The sequence below is a fragment of the Acinonyx jubatus genome, chromosome B3 (assembly GCF_027475565.1).
Source record: "Acinonyx jubatus isolate Ajub_Pintada_27869175 chromosome B3, VMU_Ajub_asm_v1.0, whole genome shotgun sequence".
In the NCBI taxonomy this organism is placed as follows: Eukaryota; Metazoa; Chordata; class Mammalia; order Carnivora; family Felidae; genus Acinonyx; species Acinonyx jubatus.
In genome coordinates this window covers 33,123,887-33,148,374 of record NC_069386.1, presented here as the reverse complement: position 1 = coordinate 33,148,374, position 24,488 = coordinate 33,123,887, and the positions used below count along the sequence as shown (strand labels likewise).

Genomic DNA, 24,488 nt, shown 5'->3' with positions numbered 1-24,488 from the left:
AGTTTTATTAACACAAAATAACTATGAATAGCTCAATATCTAGTCTACAATGTTTCTCATATTCACATAATTGAGAAACTGATATGTGTGTTAAAAACCCATTCTTTATATTGTTTTAACAGATGTTAAAACATATTCAAAACACATAAACCTGCTAAAAACTGAACAGTTTTTGATAATGATGATTGTTCTAATGTGCTCCAAAATACGCACAAAAATATGCTCTACAATTAATCTACTGGAGCTTGTTCACCTTTCAATAATTTCACAAGTATATATCCGAAATAGAATTTAGTAAACAGATGACTGAAAATATTCATTGCTGCCTGAGGTAACTACAAAAAAATAATAAAAAAAATAAAATTAAATCATTATTTCAGAAACATTTCCTCCAAAGAAATAAATATAGGGGTGCCTGGGTGGCGCAGACAGTTAAGCGTACAACTCTTGATTTCAGCACAAGTCATGATCTCATGGTTCATGGGATCAAGCCCCGCCTCAGGTTCCAGCTTGAGTATGGAACCTGGTTAAAAGTCTCTCTCCCTCTTTCTCTGTACCCTCTCCATCTCTCTCTCTCTCTCTCAAAATAAATAAACATTAATAGTTAAAAAAAAAAAAATCTAAAGTTATCATTGAACTGAACCACTGTGAGAAGAAATAAATTAAAATCTTAACTAAAGAATTTATATTTTAATTAAACCACTTACTGTTCCTATCTTTGAATTCTATCTCAACAAAAGCCTTAAGGTTGCAATTATTATTACCAATTTTAACCAATTACAGGAAATCATCTTAAAAATAATTTCTAAGAACTAAATACAGGCATGATACTATGGTAGGTCCTGTCAGTACTTCTATAGCTCCTCAAACCTTGAAGATAACTTCTTCCTACTTACTACCAAACCTCCATTCTTAGAACCTGTTCATAAGTGTTTTTATTGACTACATGTTGACTAAAATATCACCTAAAATGCCTGACTGAAATTGTTTATTCATTCACCTATTGTCAACCTCATGACCTTCAAAATTACCACCTTCAAATACCACACTCCACATCCTAGTAAAACTTCTTTCAATGAATGAGTCTAGTTTCAACTCCATGTATCCTCTTCTGCCCCTTCTGCCAGGCTAACTAATTTCACTTAAGTTAATAAGCAACACCCAGGCATGTGCAAAATAAGCACTCTAAGGTTAGATAAATAAGAAAGAGGCATCCATTGCCCTCAAAAAGCACTGCCGCCTTATAATGAACACAAACCACTAAATAACTTTCTGCTACAAAACCAAAATTAAATTAGGCTAAGCAGACACAAATGTTCTATTCTGATGGAGTCAGCTTACAGCATTTCATAAGGTTAATCTCTATGAAGAGGCAAATGAACCAAAATTTGAAAGATAAGTAATATTTTAACATAAAAAAGCAGGCTATTTATACCTGCAAAAAAATGTAAACAACCAAGATGTCCTTCAATAGGTGAATGAATAAACAAATTATGGTACATGCATACAATGGCATATTACCCAGCAATAAAGAGAAATGAGCTATCAAGTCACAAAAAAGATATGAATGAATCTTAAATGCATACTGCTAAGTGAAGCAAATCAGTCTGAAAAGGCTGCATTCTATATAATTTCAATTATGTTACATTCTGAAAAAGGCAAATCTACAGGCATAGTAAAAAGATCAGTGGTTGCTAGGAGTTTGGGGAGAGGGGTTGAACAGGTGAAATACAAGAGGCTTTTAGGAATGAAACTATTCTATACCAATAGTAACATAATGGAAGAACATGACATTATGCATTTGCCATAACCCATAAAGTACAAAGAACAAATTTTTTAGAAAATTATTTCAGACACTGAGGGATCCTAGGAAAGAATGCAGACCATGACAACAAAATCTAACTGTATGACAAATATATGAAACAACCTAAACGAAGGGAGTGGGAGAAAAAGGTGCTAACCTAAATTAATTCTGGATGAATGGAGTCAGAAAAACTAAAAGCAGAAGGAACACCATACTCTAGTTGATAGTCATTTCCTATATCAGTGTATGTGTACATAGATATATGTACATTCCCATACATGGACAGTTGACACTTAACGTGGATTTGAACTACATGGGTCTACTTAACATGCGGGTGTTTTTCAATAAATACAATACTGTAAATGTATTTTCTCTTCCTTATGGTTTTAACATTTTCTTTTCCCTTGCTTACTTTACTGTAAGAATACAGTATATGATAGATGTAACATACAAAATATGTATTAACCAACTGTTTAATAAGGCTTCTGGTCAACAACAGGCTATTACATTTTGGGGGAGTTAAAAGTTATACACAGATGGGAATGCAAACTGGTGCGGCCACTCTGGAAAACAGTATGGAGGTTCCTCAAAAAACTAAAAATAGAACTACCCTACAACCCAGCAATTGCACTACTAGGTATTTATCCAAGGGATACAGGTGTGCTGTTTCGAAGGGACACATGCACCCCCATGTTTATAGCAGAACTATCGACAATAGCCAAAGTATGGAAAGAGCCCAAATGTCCATCGATGGATGAATGGATAAAGAAGATGTGGTGTGTGTGTGTATGTATGTGTGTGTGTGTGTGTGTGTGTGTGTGTGTACACACACATGTATATGTATATATGTGTATATATATGTGGGTGTGTGTATGTATGTATATATATATATATATATATATATATATATATATGCACAATGAAGTATTACTCAGCAATCAAAAATAATGAAATCTTGCCATTTGCAACTACATGGAGATGGAACTGGAGGGTATTATGCTAAGTGAAATTAGTGAGCCAGAGAAAGACAAAAATGATATGACTTCACTCATATGAGGACTTTAAGAGACAACAGATGAACATAAGGGAAGGGAAACAAAAATAATAAAAAAACAGGGAGGGGGACAAAACAGATGAGACTCATAAATATGGAGAACAAACTGAGGGTTACTGGAGGGGTTGTGGGAGGGGGGATGGGCTAAATGGGTAAGGGGCATTAAGAAATCTACTCCTGAAATCACTGTTGCACTATATGCTAATTTGGATGTAAATTTTTAAAAATAAAATTTTTTTTTTAAAAAGTTATACACAGATTTTTTTACTGCCCAGGAGAGCTGGCATCCCTAACCACTGCATTGTTCAAGGGTCAACTGTATACTGAAATTGAATAATTAAATAAATGAATGGCAGATGGTAGGAGATAGCTTCCTTATTGTTAAAGTGGGAGTTTCTATACAAGGGGAGAAGGCTAGGATGATACATGTGATAATGTATTAGTTAGAAACATCAGTATGACCTCAGGTTTACCTTTATATAGATATACATGGATATATAAAAACATTTGTAGTATGTGACTATACATGGATTAGTAAACACACATGTATTTCCTTGCTCTGTCAAACGAGAAGGCCTGTAAAATGATTTTGAGATGAATCTGGCAAGATGAGAAATGAGCTGGGAAAACATGGGAAATCATCACTCCCAGAAGAATGAGGCAATAAAGACCTTGATTATAGGAAGAAGCATGGTAGGAAATTAAGACCTTTGGCTCCTATTTAGACATGAATAGAAAAAAGGTAAGTACCCTTTTCTCTTCACTCATCCAGATATTCCATCTTCAAATAAATAATCTAACCATAATCTTAGTATGAGAAACAAATCTCAAATATAGAGGGAGAAACACTATTAATGGCTTAGAACATGATACAGTCTAGAGCGAAATACTGATCCTATCCAGCAAATTGAGGGATTATGGATATCTGGCCAAAGGGAGACAGGCAAGAAAACCCAAGCCTTTTAGAGATTCTGGTAATAGCAAAAATTCCATCTTTCCAAGAAACACCATAATAAAAAGCATTAACCCATTTACACCTAACCAAATAGTTACACAAAATTAAAAGTGAGCAGTTACCCCAGTATTTGAGAAATGACAACTGAAAATATAATCACTCACTTCTAATAATTCTGAGACAATAGGCAGAACTTCAGGATTACAGATATCTATGGAGTCATCCCGATATGTCTTCTTTTTATAACAGATATTACCCAAATGTAGTATTGCTGAGAGAAGAGAGAAAATCCTGTGAAAATAAAACCATAAATTACAGCTTGCTTATGTGTATTCTCTACACTTACTTCACTGCAAAATTCTAATCAAGCACATTAACCACTACAAATATGAAGTATCTAATCATTATAAAAATAAAAAATATAGGAATACTAATTATAATAATAAAAATTATGTATATTATGTCAGGTACTTCACAAAGTGCTTTACATAACCTTACTTTCAGTACTATATCACTTTTCAAACATAGTTGTTAGAAGACGACTTGCTATTGCCTGAATCTGCTATAGTGTTTCAAAATCCATACCTTTCTAAATGTTTTTCATCCTGCCTGGAATTGTATCCTTTCCCTACATTGTATAATTCAGATCTACTGCATCAGAAACTTTAAAAAAATTTTTTTTCAACGTTTATTTATTTTTGGGACAGAGAGAGACAGAGCATGAACTGGGGAGGGGCAGAGAGAGAGGGAGACACAGAATCAGAAACAGGCTCCAGGCTCTGAGCCATCAGCCCAGAGCCCGACGCGGGGCTCGAACTCATGGACCGCGAGATCGTGACCTGGCTGAAGTCGGACGCTTAACCAACTGCGCCACCCAGGCGCCCCAGCATCAGAAACTTTAAAGGCAAGTGCTTGGAATCTGTATTTTTTTAACTAAGTAGCTTAGGTGATCTTTCATTATTAGTTACATCTTTGAAATGTTTACCTACATCATACTAAGGTGCCCTTGATAAATGCTTTTAAAACAAACACTATGAGGTCATTAGGGTAAATTACCTGATATCATGCCCCTCCTATAAAAACAGCATCTACATCTGGACCCTCCTTTCCATTCTTCCCTCCCATCTAAGAGGAACACACGACCCTTCTCCAGTCAACAACTAAACCTCTACTTGTGCTCTACATCCTGGGAACTCCAGGTGACTCAGGAATTTTATTATACCTATTTCCTATATCTTACCTGAACCTACAAGAACTTTCTACCAAAATAATATCATGTCCACTTTTCTCTTTAAATAACCCATCCTAGATCCTACATCTTCTCCTTCCCTTCACAAACAGGCTTTTTAAACTGTTAACTTACACACTTGTCTTCACTTTGTCATTCCCTGTTTACTATCACATTCTGGCATCTGACTCCATTAAAATATCTCACTGAAGCTACCAATGACCTCCATGAAACCACGAAAAGTATATTGTGTCCTAACTTACCTGACCCCTCAAAGGCATTTAACATAGCTGAACCTTCCATCTAAAAGCCCTTCCTAGAAATCCATACATATATACACATCCTTCTGGCTTGTCCCATTGTTTCCTTGTAATAAACCTGTCCTACCTGTAAAATTTTAACTAGTGTGTTTTCCAAAAATTACTAAGTGTTCTAAATAAAATAAAGATACTGCGTTAGGAATCTAACCTATACATTCAAAATCCCTGAATCAACAACTAGTTGATCTAATTTTTCAAACAATTTAAAGTTTTAAATGTTTGAGAGGCACCTGAGTGGCTCAGATGGTTAAGCATCCGACTCTTGGTTTGGGCTCAGATCATGATCTCGTGGTTTGTGAGTTCGAGCCCTACATCGGGCTCTGTGCTGACAGCATGGAGCCTGCTTGACATTTTCTCTCTCCCTCTCTCTCTGCCCCTCCCCTGCTCACTCTCTTAGTCTCTCACTCAAAAATAAATAAAGTTTAAAATTTTAAATGTTTGAATCATTAATACAACTCAAATAAAACACAGGTCAATTATAAAGGAATAATTTATAAAAGTACTCTGGGTTAGAGAGGAAATTCAGTATCAACTGAATCATTATACAGACTAATGGAAGCCAAAAAATATAAAAACACAAATTCATGGGCCATTTATTAAAAACTGTTTTTAGTAGGATTTTATATAGTTGCTAATTACATTGTTTCAGAATATGGGGTTCAATAATCTGCACATTAACGTTTTCTCACACACAAATACATAATGCATAGTCTCCAATAATAAATGTTACATAACAATCTCATGTACAATGATTAAACATAAAAAAGATTTACAAATATGAATAAGAATTCCTGTTCTCAGAAAGCTTATAATCTTGCAATAAGAGATAACACAGACTCAAAAACTGTAAGGCAAGGTATACTAAAATACTGAAGGCAGAAACAATACACAATTAAGAAAAATTTCACCAAAAAGACGGGACATGGGGTGACTGGCTGGCTCAGTAGGAAGAGTGTGTGACTCTTGATCTCAAGACCATGAGTTTGAGCCTCACACTGGGTATAGAAATTACTTAAACTTTAAAAAAAAATAAAAAGGGAAGACATGTACAGTACTCTAAAGCAAACAGGTTTCAATTAATATACCAAATTTTGGGCTGCCTACAGGGCTGTGTTAAGAATAATTCTGGGGGCGCCTGGGTGGCTCAGTCGGTTGAGCAACCAACTTCGGCTCAGGTCATGATCTCACAGCTCATGAGTTCAAGCCCCATGTCGGGCTCTGTGCTGACAGCTCAGAGCCTGGAGCCTGCTTCGGATTCTGTGTCTCCCTCTCTCTCTGCCCCAAACCCACTCGCATTCTGTCTCTCTCTCAAAAATAAATAAACGTTAAAAAAAAAAAAAAAAGCTGCTGATAAAAAAAAAAAAAAAAAAAAAGAATAATTCTGGATTAGATCTGAGTGCAGTGGAAAAGAATTTTGTGAATTATCAGCAGATAATTAATCATGGTCACCGGAGAGGGGAATAGCAGTACATATGATATGTTATCAAAAAAAGAACTGAACGTATGTGAATGACTGAAAAAGAGATAAAGATGTGTCCTTCAAGGCGCATTTGGATGGCTCAGTTGGTTGAGCATCCAATTCTTGATTTTGGCTCAGGTCACGATCCTGGGGTCATGGGATAAGAGCCCCACATTGAGCTCTGTGCTCAGCACAGAGTCTGCTTGGAATTCTCTTTCCCTCCGTCCCTCTCCCCCAGCTTGTTTTCTCCCTCCCTCTCTCTCTCTCTCTCTTTCTCTCTCTAAATTAAATAAATGAATGGACACCTGGGTGGCTCAGTCAATCAAGCATCTGACTCTCAATTTCACTCGGGTCATGATCTCACAGTTTGTGGGATCGAGCCCCCCATCAGGCTCCACGATGACAGCTTAGAGCCTGCTTGGGATTCTCTCTCCCTCTCTCTCTGCCCCACCTACTCTCTCTCTCTCTCCCAAAATAAATAAATATAACTATTATCATTATTATTATTATTATTAAAATAAAATGAAGAAAAAAATTTTTTAAGATGGGTCCTTCAAGGAATTGGAAAAATACTGAACATTCAGAATACAACATACTGTTTTAGGACACACCATCAGCCTAGTTAAAATGCAAAACTTGTGTTAGGGAGTATCTGAAGATAATACTAAAAGATAAAGAAAGGTCAAATTAAGGCCAGGCTACTAAGAACATACTTTTTCCAGTGTTTTCCAATATGAAATACAGTGATATCAGAAAGTGTAAAAGACACACAATCCCTTGGTGTATGAGAAATATTTTATTTCCAATGTATGTTACCTTTAAAAAAATGAAATTAAGTTTCACTATTATTTAATATACAGACTGACACTTTGGTCCATATATGTCAATCAGGTATCACATGAGGTATGTTGACGGACGAATATAATATAGCATGGAGGAACTAGAGTGGTACTCTCATTTACTTAGTAACTTTCAGTGAAATGCAGTTTATGTGACTAATTAAATTGGCTTGCATATTTACTATTACTTGCATATTGTACTATTTGGCAAAAAATCATTTTGGCAAATAATCTAACTGAAGATCATACTAATGATGTAATCACAAGTAAGCAAGAAAACAGCAGAGCTGTTATTCTACTTTTAGTGTAAGATTAAAAGTTGACAATATAATCACATCTGACATAATTCAATTCCTGTCTCAAAAAAATAGTTGTTACTTTTTTTTTTTCTGGTGAGAGTCAGGTTATTTGTCTTTAATTTTAAAAAGTTTGTTTTATTTTAAATATAATTTGCTTCATCTTTATTTCAACCTTTTTACATTTCTATTTTGTTTATAATGAACAAAATATGTTTAGTACAATAGTACAGACATAAATTTACAGAGGAAAAGCAGGGAAATTATGTTTTATTGAGAGGTACACATGCCTTAGGATTAGAGCTCAATGACGCAGAAAATAAGAAACTATAAAAATAGCATTATAAAGCAAGTTTTTAAATAAGGTCCATGGACAGGCTTTAGGAGCACCATGAATTCCCACAATTGCATGCAAATATTTATGGATGCACATTTTACAGGAAGAAGAGCTCCAACTTTTAAGAGATTTTCAAAGAATTTATAATTAAAAAAGCAATTCATAACAGGTCTTTTAAGTAATGCTTAACAAGGGAGAAGGAAGCACTAGCTCAGCAATATCCATTAGAAAATCCTTTCAAAGGACCAAGGAAGAGGAACTTCTTAACCATACATTGTGATTTGTTCTCTACCAATGGTATAGAGTACAATAAATAAACTCACTGTCTTCGTGTCTTGGGAAGAAATCCTACCATTTCCATGGCCAGTTGTAAGCGTTCAAAGTCATGCCTCAAATCTTCCCCCTCTACGGAGAAGCAATCCTGCTTATTAAAGAAAAAAGGGGAAGAAATCAAGATTACCTATGGAAATATAAGGTAGGCCACTCAGAAATAATAGTAACTCTAGGTAAGTATACCTGTGTATAAAAATTAGAGCTGGTGAAATATTTAGACACAGCCAAATTCATTAGAACTCTTATGACAGGTTTGCAAACTAAACACATACCTACCAAAATAACAATTAAGTTACCTTTTTTTCTTCCTTTCACAAATCACCAAGGCAAGGATCTCAAAGCAACTTAAGATAAGAGCTAGCAATATAAAATGTTCTGATACCAAGTTTGATTTTGAATGGTGAAGAGTCCTGAAGATCCAAAGCATTTAAGAGAGCTCAATTCCACAAACAAATGTTATTTAATCAACAAATATTTAATAAATGCCTATCCCTAGCAAGATGCTAAACAAGATCCTGAGACACAAAAACAAATTTTAGAAGAGGCAGTAATTTAGTTGAGAAATGAAGCCTAGTTTTATATAAAGATGTTTATATCAGTATTAGATATAAAAATAGTTCCTAATGAAATAATATAAACGTGATTATCAATCAGCAAAAAAAGTATACATGAAAATTAAAAATCTGCAAAGAATACATATTAGTGCATAAAAATAGCTGTGAACTACCAAATAAAAAAATACTACTTTTTTCAGGTAATCCTTGCATTTCAGTTACCAAAAAAGTCAAACATATATATAATCTGTATCTTTAAAATAACAAATAGGTTTTTAGAGTCCTTTACTGTATTTGCTCACATTCCCTTACACCTACATTTTCAAACACCTCCTCACACATATTTACTTTTTTAAGATACTGTAGAAGGTTGCATCAAGTTCTCAATACATGCATTAACTGTTAATCTGTTTTATTCACTGAAGATCTCTAGCATCAAGTCAGTTGAGCCAAGAAAAAAGTGGATAATCATTAAGGTAAATATATAGTCAGTGAATTACTGAACAAGTACTGAATTAGATGAAATACTCCTTTTTGAGAAAGTACTCATTTATTATTTTTAGACTATCAAGTATCTAGCATGTACACCCTGCTTTCAACCCTGTAAGAATGAGTTAAACTAGATACAGTTTAAAATATAAACACAAGGAGGCAATTAGGGGTATATACATTCAATTGGGAAGAAAACAGGCTCAGAGATTAAATAATTCACCTAAATGACAGGAGTGGCCAAATGAAAATCTATCCAGTTCTAAATCCTCTGCACTCCCTCATGCAACACCAGTTGCTTGAGCTTATTTAATAGGATACCTCTTAATAGGAATTAAACCAACATAAAATGGGCAACAATCGGCCCCTTGTTAAAAGCAATTTTCTCATCACAGTTCTCCTCAGGATCATTTATACTACTCCATTACATGTATGATAATACAGAACACATTACAAAACAATCCTTAACAATCCTCTCTTCTCAGGACACCTGGGTGGCTCAGTCAATTGGGCGTCCAACTTCAGCTCAGATCATGATTTTCATGATTCTCCCAGTTGGAGCCCCACATCGGCCTCACTGCTGTCAGCACAAAGCCCCGCCTTGGGTCCTCCGTCTCCCTTCCTCTGCCCCTGCCCCACTTGCACTCTCTCAAAAATAAATAAGACCTTTTAAAAAAAAAAAAAAACATCTCTCTTCTTATAATGCTAAGTCACATAAATTCTCATAACTCAGAGGGACACAAAGTTTAGTTTGGCCCCAAATATACTCTGAGGAGGGCTAGGAAGATAAACCAAAAGATTCTCATATTGACTGCTTGCTTTCATCAATTAACTTGTAAGAAAAAGTAACAGAAATTATTCAAACTATAATAGACTGAAAACATCAGCAAGAAGCTAGTGATGAAAGGTATAAAAGGATAGGGGCGCCTGGGTGGCTCAGTCAGTTAAGCGTCCGACTTCGGCTCAGGTCATGATCTCACGGTCCGTGAGTTCGAGCCCCGCATCAGGCTCTGTGCTGACAGCTCAGAGCCTGGAGGCTGTTTCAGATTCTGTGTCTCCCTCTCTCTCTGACTCTCCCCTGTTCATGCTCTGTCTCTCTCTATCTCAAAAATAAATAAACGTTAAAAAAATTTTTTTTAAAAAAGAAAGGTATAAAAGGAGAAGAATTTAGGTATAAAATTCTAAAAAGAAAAGATGGAGATAATGATGATCTCAAAGGTGGCAGCAACATTGGGAACATGTACTGTACATTTATGAAGTACTAAGAAGCACTCTATCAAGCTGTTTATTAGATGCACTGTCTAATTTATTATTTTTTAATTTTTTTTAATGTTTATTTTTCAGAGGGAGAGAGAGACAGAGTGTGAGTAGGGGAGGGGCAGAGAGAGAGAGACAGAATCGGAAGCAGGCTCCAGGTTCTGAGCTGTCAGCACAGAGCCCGACGCAGGGCTCGAACTCACAGATCACAAGATCATGACCTGAGCCAAAGTTGGACGCTCAACCAACTGAAACACCCAGGCACTCCTGCACTAATTTAATACTCACAAAAGTTAAAGAACATTGTTATCCCTTTAGACGATAGAAACAAGAGTTACGTGACCTGCTCAGGTTCTCAAATCTAGTAAATGGGTAAGCCAGTCATCAAGGCAGGTCTGTCTGCTTCAGAGCCCAAATCCTGAAGCATGACTCAGACTAAATAACAGCAGATCAGTTCATAATGTCACAATAAGCTCTTTACAGGCAATCAAGTCTTACATTTACTATATGAGTCTACCAGTCTCCTACCTACTTCCCAACAGATCAGTCACTTGATATAATAGGTGAAAGGTGGGAACTTCTCAAGAGTGGCAAAACAGCATAATTTTTTCTACTAAAATTTATCAGAATCTATAAATTTAAATGTCTAAATATAATTTTCCATAATGTTAAATCTGAAACCATAAATTAATTGATATATAATGAAAAGGTAATGCAATTAAACTTTGTATGAAGGAAAAAATTAACGTCCATAATTTCTGATCCTTCTCAACTCTTTGAAACAGTTTTATAATTACTGGAGGTTGTAAACACATGCAGTGAAAATTAAAGTCACAGTTATTTAAAGCAAGGACGAAGATAAGTTATGTTTCCAGAGGGAATAGTTAATAAATTAGTTCATTAGTTAATAGATATAGACGAGTGCAGATTCTCAGCCTTTTATATCTGACCTCATTACAAAGGGAATGGCAGGAAAAAGATTTTTTATGTTCTCTTTATAATTACAAACTTGCCTTTATAAAATGTAACAAATAAAATTAAATTTACCTACTCCTTTTACGCCCTTAAATCATACATCATATATGCCCTACATCATATATGCCCTTAAATCACTTAATTTAAACATTATTTATCTTATTTATAAGAATTTCAATTCTTAATATTTGGAAAATGATAGCCTCTCTTGATATTAAAAAAAAATTCAAAGAAAAATGTACATGCATCCATCATGTGAAAAGACTGTTAATTGACACATAAAACAGGAAGACTATAACTTTTTAAAATAAATACATACTACTCACAACATGTGAGTAATGAAATCACTAAAAAAATACTGAAAAAAAATATATCTCAAGGAAAAACACCCTGTAGTTCATAAGAATCCACATCAATGTTGAAATCAGGAATGCAAATCAATTTATTGTCAAAATAAATATAGACTAAACATGAGCAGCAAAACAATAAAGTTTTAAAAAGTAAATTGACTGGTTTTTAATCCACACACTATACACATACAAATAAATCAATTCAAAGAAATTAAACATTAATTTCTCTTCTTTCCTAGAGTCTTTGTATTTCAGCTGATTTTCTTTCTAAGTCATGAGATAGATGCAAATGAGCAAGGTGAGTGAGGGTCCTTTAACAGGAACACAGAATATTTAGGTACTTGTACTGACCGGCTCAGAGTCATAGCAATAATCATCCCAGCTCTGTCTGAGGGGTTTCTTTGTTATCTGAAAGTAAGGCAGATTAGTTAGGTAGAAGTAATGGTTATTACTCTTCTCTAATTATCTCTTAGAAATAATATTCAGTTAGCACTGCTGCTACCCAAAGAAAGTTATTTTGTGTAGCAGCATAAAACAAGAAACAACTAGGTGAACATTCAGATTCTGGGAGATCATATATCATTACAACGAATCCATACATGCTGTTGTCCAGCAACTCTGAGATTTGTATTAATTGATCAATCTTACATTCTATGAATACTGACCCCTTTAGGACAAGAATATGTGTGGTATGGGCACCGATAAAAAAAAAATCTGGAAGAAGAATTAATAAGCTCTGGGTTTCTATAATACTATCAGCTCATTTATGGGTGATTATTAGTTTTTAAAAAGAAAATATTTAATCACCCAAATATATGCAAATTGTTTAAACAGGGGAAAGAAAAAGGTCAGAAGCTAAATCAGTAACTTTTTAAATCTACTTAATTTTTATACGGTGGAAATGTTTAGTATTTATATCAAGAAGTGAAATTTTAAATCATCTTGAAATTGATATATTTGATAACAAAGTTATATTAGCTTATATAAAATTGGTAGTTTCAAAACTAGGAAATATCATTACACAGCATGCTGTGTATCTTGGGAAAAGTCTAGGATACTCATTTCATAACCTTACTACAAACTATCATCAAATGTCAATTTCTTTACAAAAGCTCCATAAACATTTTTTAAATTACCATAAAGACATTTATTTCCAAGGATATTACATCTTGTCTTGATCCAAAAAAACAAGGAATGTCTTTCTGTTAAGTGATCTACTGTCATACCAATTTCATTGATTTTGGTTCTAGAATTTTTGTTAATATGAGAAGTAATAAAATTGGAGAAACTACTGTAATGAAAAACTGGGAGAAATTACTCCCTAATTAGGGGTGAATTTTTGAGTTTCAGAGAAAGATACAAATTCTGTAAGTCAATTCTTTTTGATGAATTTCATACTAAAGAGAATCATTCACTAAATTAAAAAAAAATCATACTTTAAGTTAGTATCATAATATCATGCAAAGAGGCATATGTATTAGACTTCAAAACATACAAAAAAGGTTTCAAGTAATCCCATGCGAAGGACAAACATTAATTATTAGTGACATTTAGCATGCTCTTGTCGATAAAAGGTAAATCACTTTGAAAAGACCAACCCATTTTATTAAGGTGTAGGTATGTATATAAACAGTTTATTATTCTCTGAAAGAGTCTCACAAAAAGCAAAGGGCACACATATAACTAACTTCTTACAACTGAAAGTAATAATAATTTTTAAATTTGAGAAGCGCATCACATAAACTTTTAGGCGGCATGTATGAAAATGCTAGTTAATGTCTATTACCAGGTTCAGAGAACAAAGTATTAGGAAAAAACTTTTCTCAAGAGCTAAAATTTAATAATGCCCAACATTCAAAATACTTTTCATGAATCCTCACCTGATTTAGATAATGATACTCTTCCGGTCGTTTAAGATGGAATGCTAATCTTTCTTCTTCATTTGCTCCTGCCAGGAGGTAATAAAATACATGATAGTTCCTGTTGGAAACAGAGTATGGCTTTAGAATGGACGTGATCTATAGTCGTCATTTATCAGAAAAAAAGAGCAAATGTTAATAAAATGTTTCAACTTTGCCTCATTTTAAAAAGAAAAATTTTGTGTTTATTTATTTTTTAGAGAGAGAGAGACAGAATGAAAGCGGGGAAGGAGCAGAGAGAAAGGAGACAATCTGAAGCAGGTTCTAGGTTCCAAGCTGTCAGCACAGAGCCTGATGCAGGGCTCAAACTTACTAACTGTCAGATCATGACCTGAGCCAAAGTCGGCCGCTTAACTGACTGAGCCATCCAGGCGCCCTGGACTTTGCCTCATTTTTTAATGCAAAAGTGGTAAGTTCAATATTTTAAGTATTACAAAATAAATGATGTTTTGGATGCTAAATTCAAAAGAGAGGGGTGAAGGCAGCTATATGGCAAAGGTTAAGACCTGAAAATTCTCTCCTTCATAAAACCAATTAGAAAACTGGCAAATTTGTCAGAATCAACTTTTTCAGAACTCTAGAAAATACCTCAAAGCTTAAAGCAATCCAAGAAGTGTTTACATAAGAAAAACAGCCCAATCTCAGTAAAAAATCCAACCTTTGTAGCCTTTTAACTTGCCCTATTCCATCTCCTGTTACCAGATCCATGGTAGCCTTCAAAACCACTAGCTTATAATGGTGATGGACCCCAATAGCCTGGCAGCTTTCAAAAGAGAGCAGAACAGGGTTAGAGCTCATTGAAAAGCCTCATTCTCTGAGAAATATCATTATTTAAACTATCTGGTGGTTCCCTGGAAGAAGCCAGACAGTTCAAAACTGCCTTTATTGACATTACTCACACTTAGCCCAGTGTGAAAACCTTTTCTCCAGGGCCATTGGTAGAAAATTATAGGCAATTTTTTGAAACATATCAGCTACATTAAACAATGAATAAATGCTGGGGCAAACAACAGGTTAACAAAAATTTAAAGGGAAATGTGATCTCCACACCAGCTTTTAATTCCAATTAAAATTGGAATTAATTCTATATTCTAATATTCTAATTCTATATTCTAATATTCTAATTCTATATTCTAATTCTAATTCTATATTCCTAGGAATCGAGAAGGCCATGCACATACGTAAGGCTGTGCACATGCCCAGGGCTTCATGTCTTCTCGGCAAAGACCAAAGAGGGTACTGAACTCTCACCTCTGGCTAACCTTGAAGGGATACACATGCAGGAAGTAACGGCAAAGGCAGAATTATAAAATGCCTGAGTGTACAATCATCAGGAAAATACAAATCAAAACCACAATGAGATACCACCTCACACCTGTCAGAATGGCTAACATTAACAACTCAGGTAATAACAGAAGTTGGCGAGGATGCGGAGAAAGAGGATCTCTTTTGCACTGCTGGTGGGAATGCAAACTGGTACAGCCACTCTGGAAAACAGCATGGAGGTTCCACAAAAAACTAAAAATAGAACTACCCTATGACCCAGCAATTGCACTACTAGGCATTTATCCAAGGGATATAGGTGTGCTGTTTCAAAGGGACACATGCCACCCCCATGTTTATAGCAGCACTACCGACAATAGCCGAAGTATGGGAAGAGCCCAAATGTTCATCGATGGATGAATGGATAAAGAAGATGTGGTATATATATACACAATGAAGTATTAGTCGGCAATCAAAAAGAATGAAATCTTGCCATTTGCAACTACGTGGATGGAACTAGAGGGTATTATGCTAAGTGAAATTAGTGAGTCAGAGAAAGACAAAAATCATATGGCTTCACTCATATGAGGACTTTAAGAGACAAAACAGATGAACACAAGGGAAAGGAAACAAAAATAATATAAAAACAGGTAGGGGGACAAAACAGATGAGACTCATAAATATGGAGAACAAACTGAGGGTTACTGGAGGGGTTGTGGGAGGGGGGTTGGGCTAAATGGGTAAGGGGCATTAAGGAATCTACTCCTGAAATCATTGTTGCACTATATGCTAATTTGGACGTAAATTTTAAAAAATTAAAAAATTAATTTTAACAAATAAAAATAAAAATAAAAAAATAAAATCTACTTTGATATCAAAAAAAAAATGCCTGAGTATTAAAGGAATGAATCAATACAAACAGAATGCCCTGAGGCAAAGACTAAGAGATTTACAGTTTCCAAGCATTTAATCAAATCTCTGTTCTATCACTAGCTGACAATTAAGCTAACCAAGCAGATACTTGAATGGCCACACTTAGAACAGAGACTTCATGAAATTAGTTCAAAAAGTCATGATACAAACATAAACAAAAACAACCACAAACAGTAGGAACAGGAGAATCTCATTTCGAGAGCTGCCACACAATTATTTTAAATGTCCAATTATTATTTGAAATGTCCAATTTTCAAATAAATGTATGAGGCATGTAAAGAAACAAAGTATAGCACATACAAAAGAAAAAACACAATCAATAATAACAGTCCTTGAGGAAGCCTTGGTACACAAGATTTTTAATCAACTATTTTAAATACGTTCAAAGAACCGAAGGAAACCATGTGGAAGAACTAAAGGAAAGTAGAATAGAGTCTCATCAAATAGAGCCTATCAATAAATATATAGAACTTAAAAAAATAATCAAAAAGGAATTGGAATTGAAAAATATAATAACTGAAATGAAAAACTACCTAAAAGCACTCAACAGCAGACCTGAGTGGGCAGAAGGCATCAGTGAACCTGAAGACAGGTCATTTGAAACTAGTCTGAAGAGAAAGAAAAATTAATGAAGAAAATTGAACAGAGCTTCAGATATCTGTGGGACACCATTAAGCAGACACCAACACACGCACAATACGAGTCCCAAAAAGAGAGGAAAGGAACAAAGAGAATATCTGATAAACTAATGTTCAAAAACTCTCCAAATGTGATGAAAAAACAACTGCACATCCAAGAAACTCAACAAACTCCAGGGAAAAAACTTGAAGAGATTGACATTTAGACAAATTAAAACTATTTAAACACAAAGACAAATTTTCAAAGCACCATGAAAAGATATGCTAATCAAGGAATCCTAATAAAAGATTTCTCATCAGGAACCATGGCACCAGAAGGATAACACACTTTTAAGTACTGAGAGTAAAAACACTATCAATCAAAAATTATATGTCCAACAAAACTATCCTACAAAAATAAAGGAGATATTAGGATAGTCCCAGATAAACAAAAATTAAGAGACTTTATAGCTAGCAGATGGGTCCCATAAGAAATGCTACAGGGCCTTTTTCTAGCTGAAATGAAAGGAGACCAGACAATTTTCAATTAAACGTGAAGAAATAAATAGCACTAAAAAGGCAACTATGTAAGTAAATATAAAAGATAGCATGTATTTAAGTTTTTTGTCTGTCATTCTTTTCCCACCTATTAGATCTCAAAGACACCAGCCAAAAAACAATGACCAATCTGTATTGATGGGTCTACCATTATAAAGATGTAATTTATATGACAATAATAGTACAAAGGAGAGGGAAAGGAACAGAGCTACACAGGAGCAAAGTTATTTGTGCATTATCAAAATTATTACTCCAAAGAAGATTGATAAAATGTTAACTGTAATTGCCAGGGGAAGCATTAAGAAAATAACTTAAGGGGCGCCTGGGTGGCTCAGTCGGTTGGGCATCCAACTTTGGCTCAGGTCATGATCTCACGGTTCATGAGTTCAGACCCCACATCAGGCTCTGTGCTGACAGCTCAGAGCCTGGAGTCTACTTCGGATTCTGTGTCTCCTTCTCTCTCTGCCACTCCCCAACTTGTGCTCTCTCTCTGTCTCTCAAAAATCAATAAATGTAAAAAAAATTTTTTTTAAATAAAATAACTTAAGAAATATGTAATAAGAGATGCCAACGGTACACAGAAAACATCTATTTATCCAAAACACAGCAGTAACTGGAGAATAGAAGAACTAAAGCATCATAAAAATATATAAAACAAATAGCAAAATAACATTCATAAATCCTATCTTAGCAATTATATTAAGTATAAATTAAACACTCGAGTCCAAAGATGAGTAAAATCAACTATATGCTATCTACAACCGACACACTATAGATTAAAAGATACAAAAAGGCTTAAAGTAAAAAGGATGGAAAAAATACCATGCAAAAAAAATAAGTGAAAGAAAGCTGAAATGTCTATATTAACATCTGATACAATAGACCTTAAGACAAAAATTATTACTAGCTGCAAAAGACATTTTATAATGACAAAAGGGTCAATTGGTCAAAAAGATGTAACAATTCTAAATATAAATACATATAAAAACAAGCTTCAAAATACATAAAGCAAACACTGAAAGAACTGAAAAAAGAGAAAAAAAAAAAAACAATTCAACATAGTACTGAGATATTCCAACATCTCACTTTCAATAATAAACAGAACAAGACAAAAGACCAACAAGGAAAAAGAAAACTTGAAAAATACTAACAACCAACCAGACCTAACAGCCATCTATAGAATACTCCATCTAACAACAGCAGGATAAATACCCATGAAACATTCTCCAGGTTAGAAAATGTTGGACTATCTGGGGTGCCTGGGTGGCTCAGTCAGTTAAGTGTCCAACTTCGGCTCAGATCATGATCTCACAGTTTGAGTTCAAGCTCCAGGTCAGGCTCTGTACTGCCAGATTGGAGCCTGAAGCCTGCTTCAGATTCTGTCTCCCGCTTTCTCTGCTCTTCCCTGTTTCTGTGCCCAAGCGTGCTTGTGCACTCACTCTCTCTTTCTAAGATAAATAAACTTTAAAAAAAATGTTAGGCTATAAAACAAGTCTCAATAAATATAAGGGGACTGTAGCATCTGGGTGGTTCATTAAGTGTCTGACTCTTGATTCTGGCTCAGGTCATGATCTCACAGTTCATGAGTTTGAGCCCCCCACATCAGGCTCTGTGCTGACAATGCGAAGCCTGTTTAGGATTCTGTCTCTCTCCCTCCCACCCTCCTTCCCTCCCTCTCTTTCTCTCTCTCAAAATAAATAAATAAAGTTTAAATAGGGGTGCTTGCGTGGCTCAGTCAGTTAAGCGTCCAACTTCAGCTCAGGTCATGATCTTGCACCTTGTAAGTTTGAGCCCCACATCATGCTCTGTGCCTGAAGCCTAGTTAGGATTCTGTGTCTCCTTCTCGCTCTGTCCTTTCCCCACTCGTGCTGTTTCTGTCTCTTAAAAATAAAAAACCTTAAAAAAATGTTTAATAAAGTTTAAATAAACGTAAGGAAACTGAAATCATACAAACTATGTTCTCTAACGACCTTACAATGAAATAAAAAACCAATAACAAATTTACAAAATTCAAAAATACAGAAGGAAATTCACAAACACACTCCTACCTAACAATAGGTTCAAAGAAGAAATCACATAGGAAATTAGAAAATACACCGAGATGCATGAAAACAAAAATACAACATGCCAAAACATGGGAACCACTGAAGCAATGTTCAGTGGGTCTTTATAGCTAGCTGTAAACCCATATTAAAACAGAAGAAAGAACTCAAATCTAACCATTCACCTTAAGAAGCTTAAAAAAAATTTTTTTTTAATTTAAAGAAGAGCAAATGAATCCAAAGCAAGCAGAACAAAGTGATAAGCATGAGAAGGGAAATAAAATAGGCAACAGGAAACAGAAAAATCAACCAAAACTTGGTCCTTTCAAAAAATCAACAAGATTGACAAACTCTTATCTAAACTGACCCAAAAGGTGGGGGAGATTGCTATGGTCTGAATGTGTGCGCCTCAAAGTCCTATCTTGAAATCTTAACCCCAAAAGGTAATGGTATTAGGAAGTGGGGCCTTTGGGGTTGATTAGGTCATGACAGGTAGAGCCCTAATGAATGGGATTAGTAATCTTATAAAAGAGGTCCTACAGAGTTCCCTATCCCATTCCACCACATGAGGACCAAGCAAGAAGGTATGAGTAATGAACCAGGAAGAACTCTAACCAGAATGCAACCACGCTGTCACCTTGATCATTGACTTCTCAGCCTCCAGAACTCTAAGAAATAAATTCCTATTGTTTATAGCCTTCCCACGTTGAGGTATTTTATTATAGCAGCCCAAACAAAGATAGGAGTAAACCTCAAATTCAAGAAGAAAAGGGGAAACATTATTACTAGTCTTTTAGAAATAAAAAATATTATGAGGGAATGCTATAATTTTTTTTTGTCAACAAATTAGATGAACTAAATGAAACGGACAAATTCCTTGAAAGATAAAAACCTTCAAACCTGGCTAAAACGGAAACAAAAAATCTACAGAGACTTATAATAACTAAAGTGTTTGAATTAATAATCAAAACTTCCCCCAAAACCCCAGAACCAGATGGCTTCACTAGTAAATTCTACCAATCATTTAAAACAGTACTAACCCAATCCTTCCCAAACTTTTCCCATCTCATTTTATGAGACAGTATTATCTTGATACCAAAACCAAAGACATCAGGAGAAAAACAAAAAAACTTACAGCAATATCCCTTATGAATACAGACATAAAAAAATCCTCAACAAAATACTAGCAACCCAAACGCAGCAACACATAATAAAGATTATACATCTATCCACAAATAGAATCCAGCAAAATAATAGTGAATTAGTTTATAAACTCTGGATCTTATTTATCTCCCTCCCATTGTTGAAACCATGCTATATCCCTACCATTCCATTAAAATGTGTTAGAAAAAGTTACTAATAATCTTCTCATGGCAGTATCTTTTAGCTCTACAAATCTTTATGAAGCTATTCTCTTCCTAAAACTCCCTTCCCCTCATTTCAAAAAACTTCTAATTTAAATTTCCTCATCTGCTAGCCACAGAAAAATTAACAGTCTTGAGTTCTAGTCCTAACCTGGAAGGTATTCATTACAATAATTTTAGCTATTAATTACTGAACTTTAATTATATGAGGACCACACTAAGCACTTTACTTTTTAAATTTTTTTAAATTATTTTATTTTTTTTATGTTTCATTTATTTATTTTTGAGAGTGGCGGAGGGGCAGAGAGAGGTATACAGAGGATCTGAAGCAGGCTCTGCGTTGACAGCAGTGAGCCAGATGTGGGGCTTGAACTCAGGAACCATGAGATCATGACCTGAGGTGAAGTCGGACGGTCAACTGACTGAGCCACCCACATGCCCCTATTTTTACTTTTAGAGAGACAGTAAGCTCAAGTGAGGGAGAGAGAGAGAGAGAGAAAGAACCCAAGCAGGCTCCATGCTCAGCACGGAGCCTGATGCAGGGCTCAATACCACAACCCTGGGATCATGACCTGAGCCAAAATCAAGAGTCAGACACTCAACTGACTTAGCCACCAAGCTGCTCCTAAACACTTTATAAATGCTATTTCATTTACTCCTCCAAATAACTCTTGTCTTCTATCTGTAAAATGGGAATAAATGTCAAAGAAACAGATGCCAAAGGCATAGTCAATATTTGAATGTAGGTCTCTTTTTTTTTTTTATGTTTATTTATTTTTGAAAGAGAAGGGGGATAGAGCATGAGTAGAGGAGGAGCAGAGAGAGAGAGAGGGGGTGGGGGGAGAAACAGAATCTGAAGCAGGCTCCAGGCTCTGAACTGTCAGCACAGAGCCCAACGCGGGGCTCTAACTCATGAACTGTGAGATCATGACCTGGGCTGAAGTCAGATGCTTAACCAACTGAGCCACCCAGGTGCCCCTGAATGTAGGTCTCTTTAACTTCAAACTCTGATTCTTAACTTTATTTTGTCTCATTGTAGCATGAAGCAAATCATTTACTGCTCTTACATTTGGGGTCTTTCTTTCCCCTGACATTTGGTTTCTTCATCCGTACAAAGTTACAGATATCATCTCTGAAGTCCCGTATACTTCATATAACAAAATTAAGTGCCTTATTAAAAATTTTCTCAAATTAGAAATAGAACACTAAGACATGGGGAAAAGCCCAAAGGCACAATGCTCACAAAAAGCAATAATCTGAGATACCGCTGTTTTCCTGTTTGGACAGTTTGCCTAGAATTTAGAAATGGCAACAGTTCCACGTGCAGGCACACCTCGGAGATAACTGTTTGTGGGTTTCAGTTCCAGACCACTACATACAATAAAGCAAATATCAAAATAACATGAGGCAAATAATTTTTTGTTTCCCAGTATATATAACAGTTATGTTTACACTACACTATAGTCTTTTCAGTATGCAATAGCATTATGTCTAAAAAACAATGTACATACCTTAATTTAAAAGCACTGCATTGCCAAAAAAAAAAAAAAAATGCTAACCATCATCCAAGCTTTCAGCTAGTTGTAATCATGGATCACAGATCATGGTAACAAATATAATAATAATGTAAGAGTTTGAAATATTCCAAGAATTACCAAAATTTGAGACAGAGAGATACAAAGTGATCAAATGCTACTGGGAAAATGGTGCCAAAAGACTTGCTCAACACAGGGTTGCCACAAACAAATTTGTAAAAATCACAGTATCTATGAAGTGCAATGAAACAAGGTATGCTTGTACCCGTTAAAAAAAACTCCTAGCAGCCTCTGAAAAAGTGCAATGTTCTGCCAATGATAGTAACAGCAATTATACATAAAGGGATTACACAGTATAAACTGAATTAAAAGTCATAATATACAAACATCCTAAAAGTTGATCTGCATAATACAAATGTTAACTTAATTAAATTATACTAATAAAAATCTGTACCGTTCATTATGCTCTTGATAAACGAGTCTGGACTTCTCCAGTAGATATTTTTCAACATAGGCACTAGAAGAAAAATAAAATTGGTTGATATAAACAATAAAGCTTAAGGTAGATAAACACTGTTTCATAGAAGATGCAAAAGTACAAAGAATACGATCCATATCATTTTAGTACATTTACCATTACAACTGTTTTATAAATGCTGGCAATGTTATCTGCGTTAAATTCATAAACTCGTTAAGTCTTTGGCAGAGGGGAGTCAATAAATCAAAATAAAGTCACAAGTTCAAAACATGGCACAGAAGACCCACCCATGGCATAGACTTTACTTTCTTTCCAGGTTCATATACCACTACACATTCTTTTCAAAATATTTTAAAGTTTATTTATTTTGAGAGAGAGAGAGAGAGAGCATGAGCAAGGGAGGGGCAGAGAAAGAGAATCTGAAGCAGGCTCCACATTCTCAGCATGGAGTCTGATATGGGGCTTGAACTCACCAACTGTGAGATCATGACCGGAGCCCAAACCAGGAGTCGAGATGCTTAACTGACTGAGCCACCCAGGCAACCCTTTGTGTTTTTTTTAATGTTTATTTTTTGAGAGAGAGAGACAGAGACAGAGACAGAGAGACAGAACACGCACTTGAGTGTGAGCAGGGAAGGGGGTAGGCAGAAAGAGAGGAGACCAAGGATCCAAAGCGGGCTCTGTGCTGACAGCAGAGAGCCCAATGCAGAGCTCGAACTCACGAACCGTGAAATCATGACCTGAGCTGACGTCAGACACTTAACTGACTCAGCCACCCAGATACCATGCCAGTGCACATTCTTTCAGATATTATACTTTCGTCAGATGCCTAAATAAGGCTCAAAGACACATTTCTTAACATACTCATGCTACTACCACATTCTGGAATCTATTCATTTATTATTTACTCAGTAAGTATTCATTAATTGGGCACTGTACTAAAGCACTGTTCAAATATGAAAATACTGATGTACTATCTATTCTCAAGAGGCTTACAAACTAGTGGAGGAAATATGTAAACAAGGAGCTATCATACTGAGTTGGTATAGGGTTTATTATAGAGCAATGACCACGATATTATGGATATACCAAGAGAGATAGATAAGACTCAATCCAAGAAGGAAAAAATTACATAAGGAACAATTCATATAGAGGTGAGTTCCCAGCACATAGTAAACATTCACAAAAACTATTTGATGACTGACTAAATGACTCTAAAATCTGAAAGACTGACCAGAAGAAGGCAAGGAGAACTGCATTGTATAAACGCATAAAAGGAGGGTACTTAACATCAAGGAAGATAATTAGTTAACATGGCTAAAGAATGAGACAGACAAGTGGAGTGGATCAAGAAGAACCAATATACCATATGCCAGAAGAATGGATTTTACCCTAAAAGTAATGAGGAATTGAAACATAAACATCTGATACGTCATTCTCTTTATCCAGCCTGTACCCCACCACCTCAAGTCTTCAATACCTATTACCAAACTGAAGCAATTAGTTAAGCTCCCACTGCAAAAGAGGCT

General features: G+C 35.2%; 1 protein-coding gene across 15 annotated transcripts in view; it reads right to left on the bottom strand.

The window, feature by feature from the left end:
* The window catches only part of MYO9A (myosin IXA), a 281,021-nt gene that overhangs the window by 195,682 nt on the left and 60,851 nt on the right, over positions 1-24,488 (bottom strand). For 11 of the 15 annotated variants that reach the window (XM_053223780.1, XM_053223782.1, XM_053223778.1 and 8 more), the window contains 5 exons: positions 22,936-22,998; positions 14,131-14,230; positions 12,602-12,658; positions 8,616-8,716; positions 3,978-4,104 (listed from right to left, as the gene is read on the bottom strand). In XM_053223780.1, coding sequence (XP_053079755.1) covers positions 3,978-4,104; positions 8,616-8,716; positions 12,602-12,658; positions 14,131-14,230; positions 22,936-22,998 — 448 coding nt within the window. The remainder of the gene's footprint in view (positions 1-3,977; positions 4,105-8,615; positions 8,717-12,601; positions 12,659-14,130; positions 14,231-22,935; positions 22,999-24,488) is intronic. The other 4 variants (XM_053223784.1, XM_053223792.1, XM_053223791.1 and 1 more) reach the window with 2 other exon arrangements.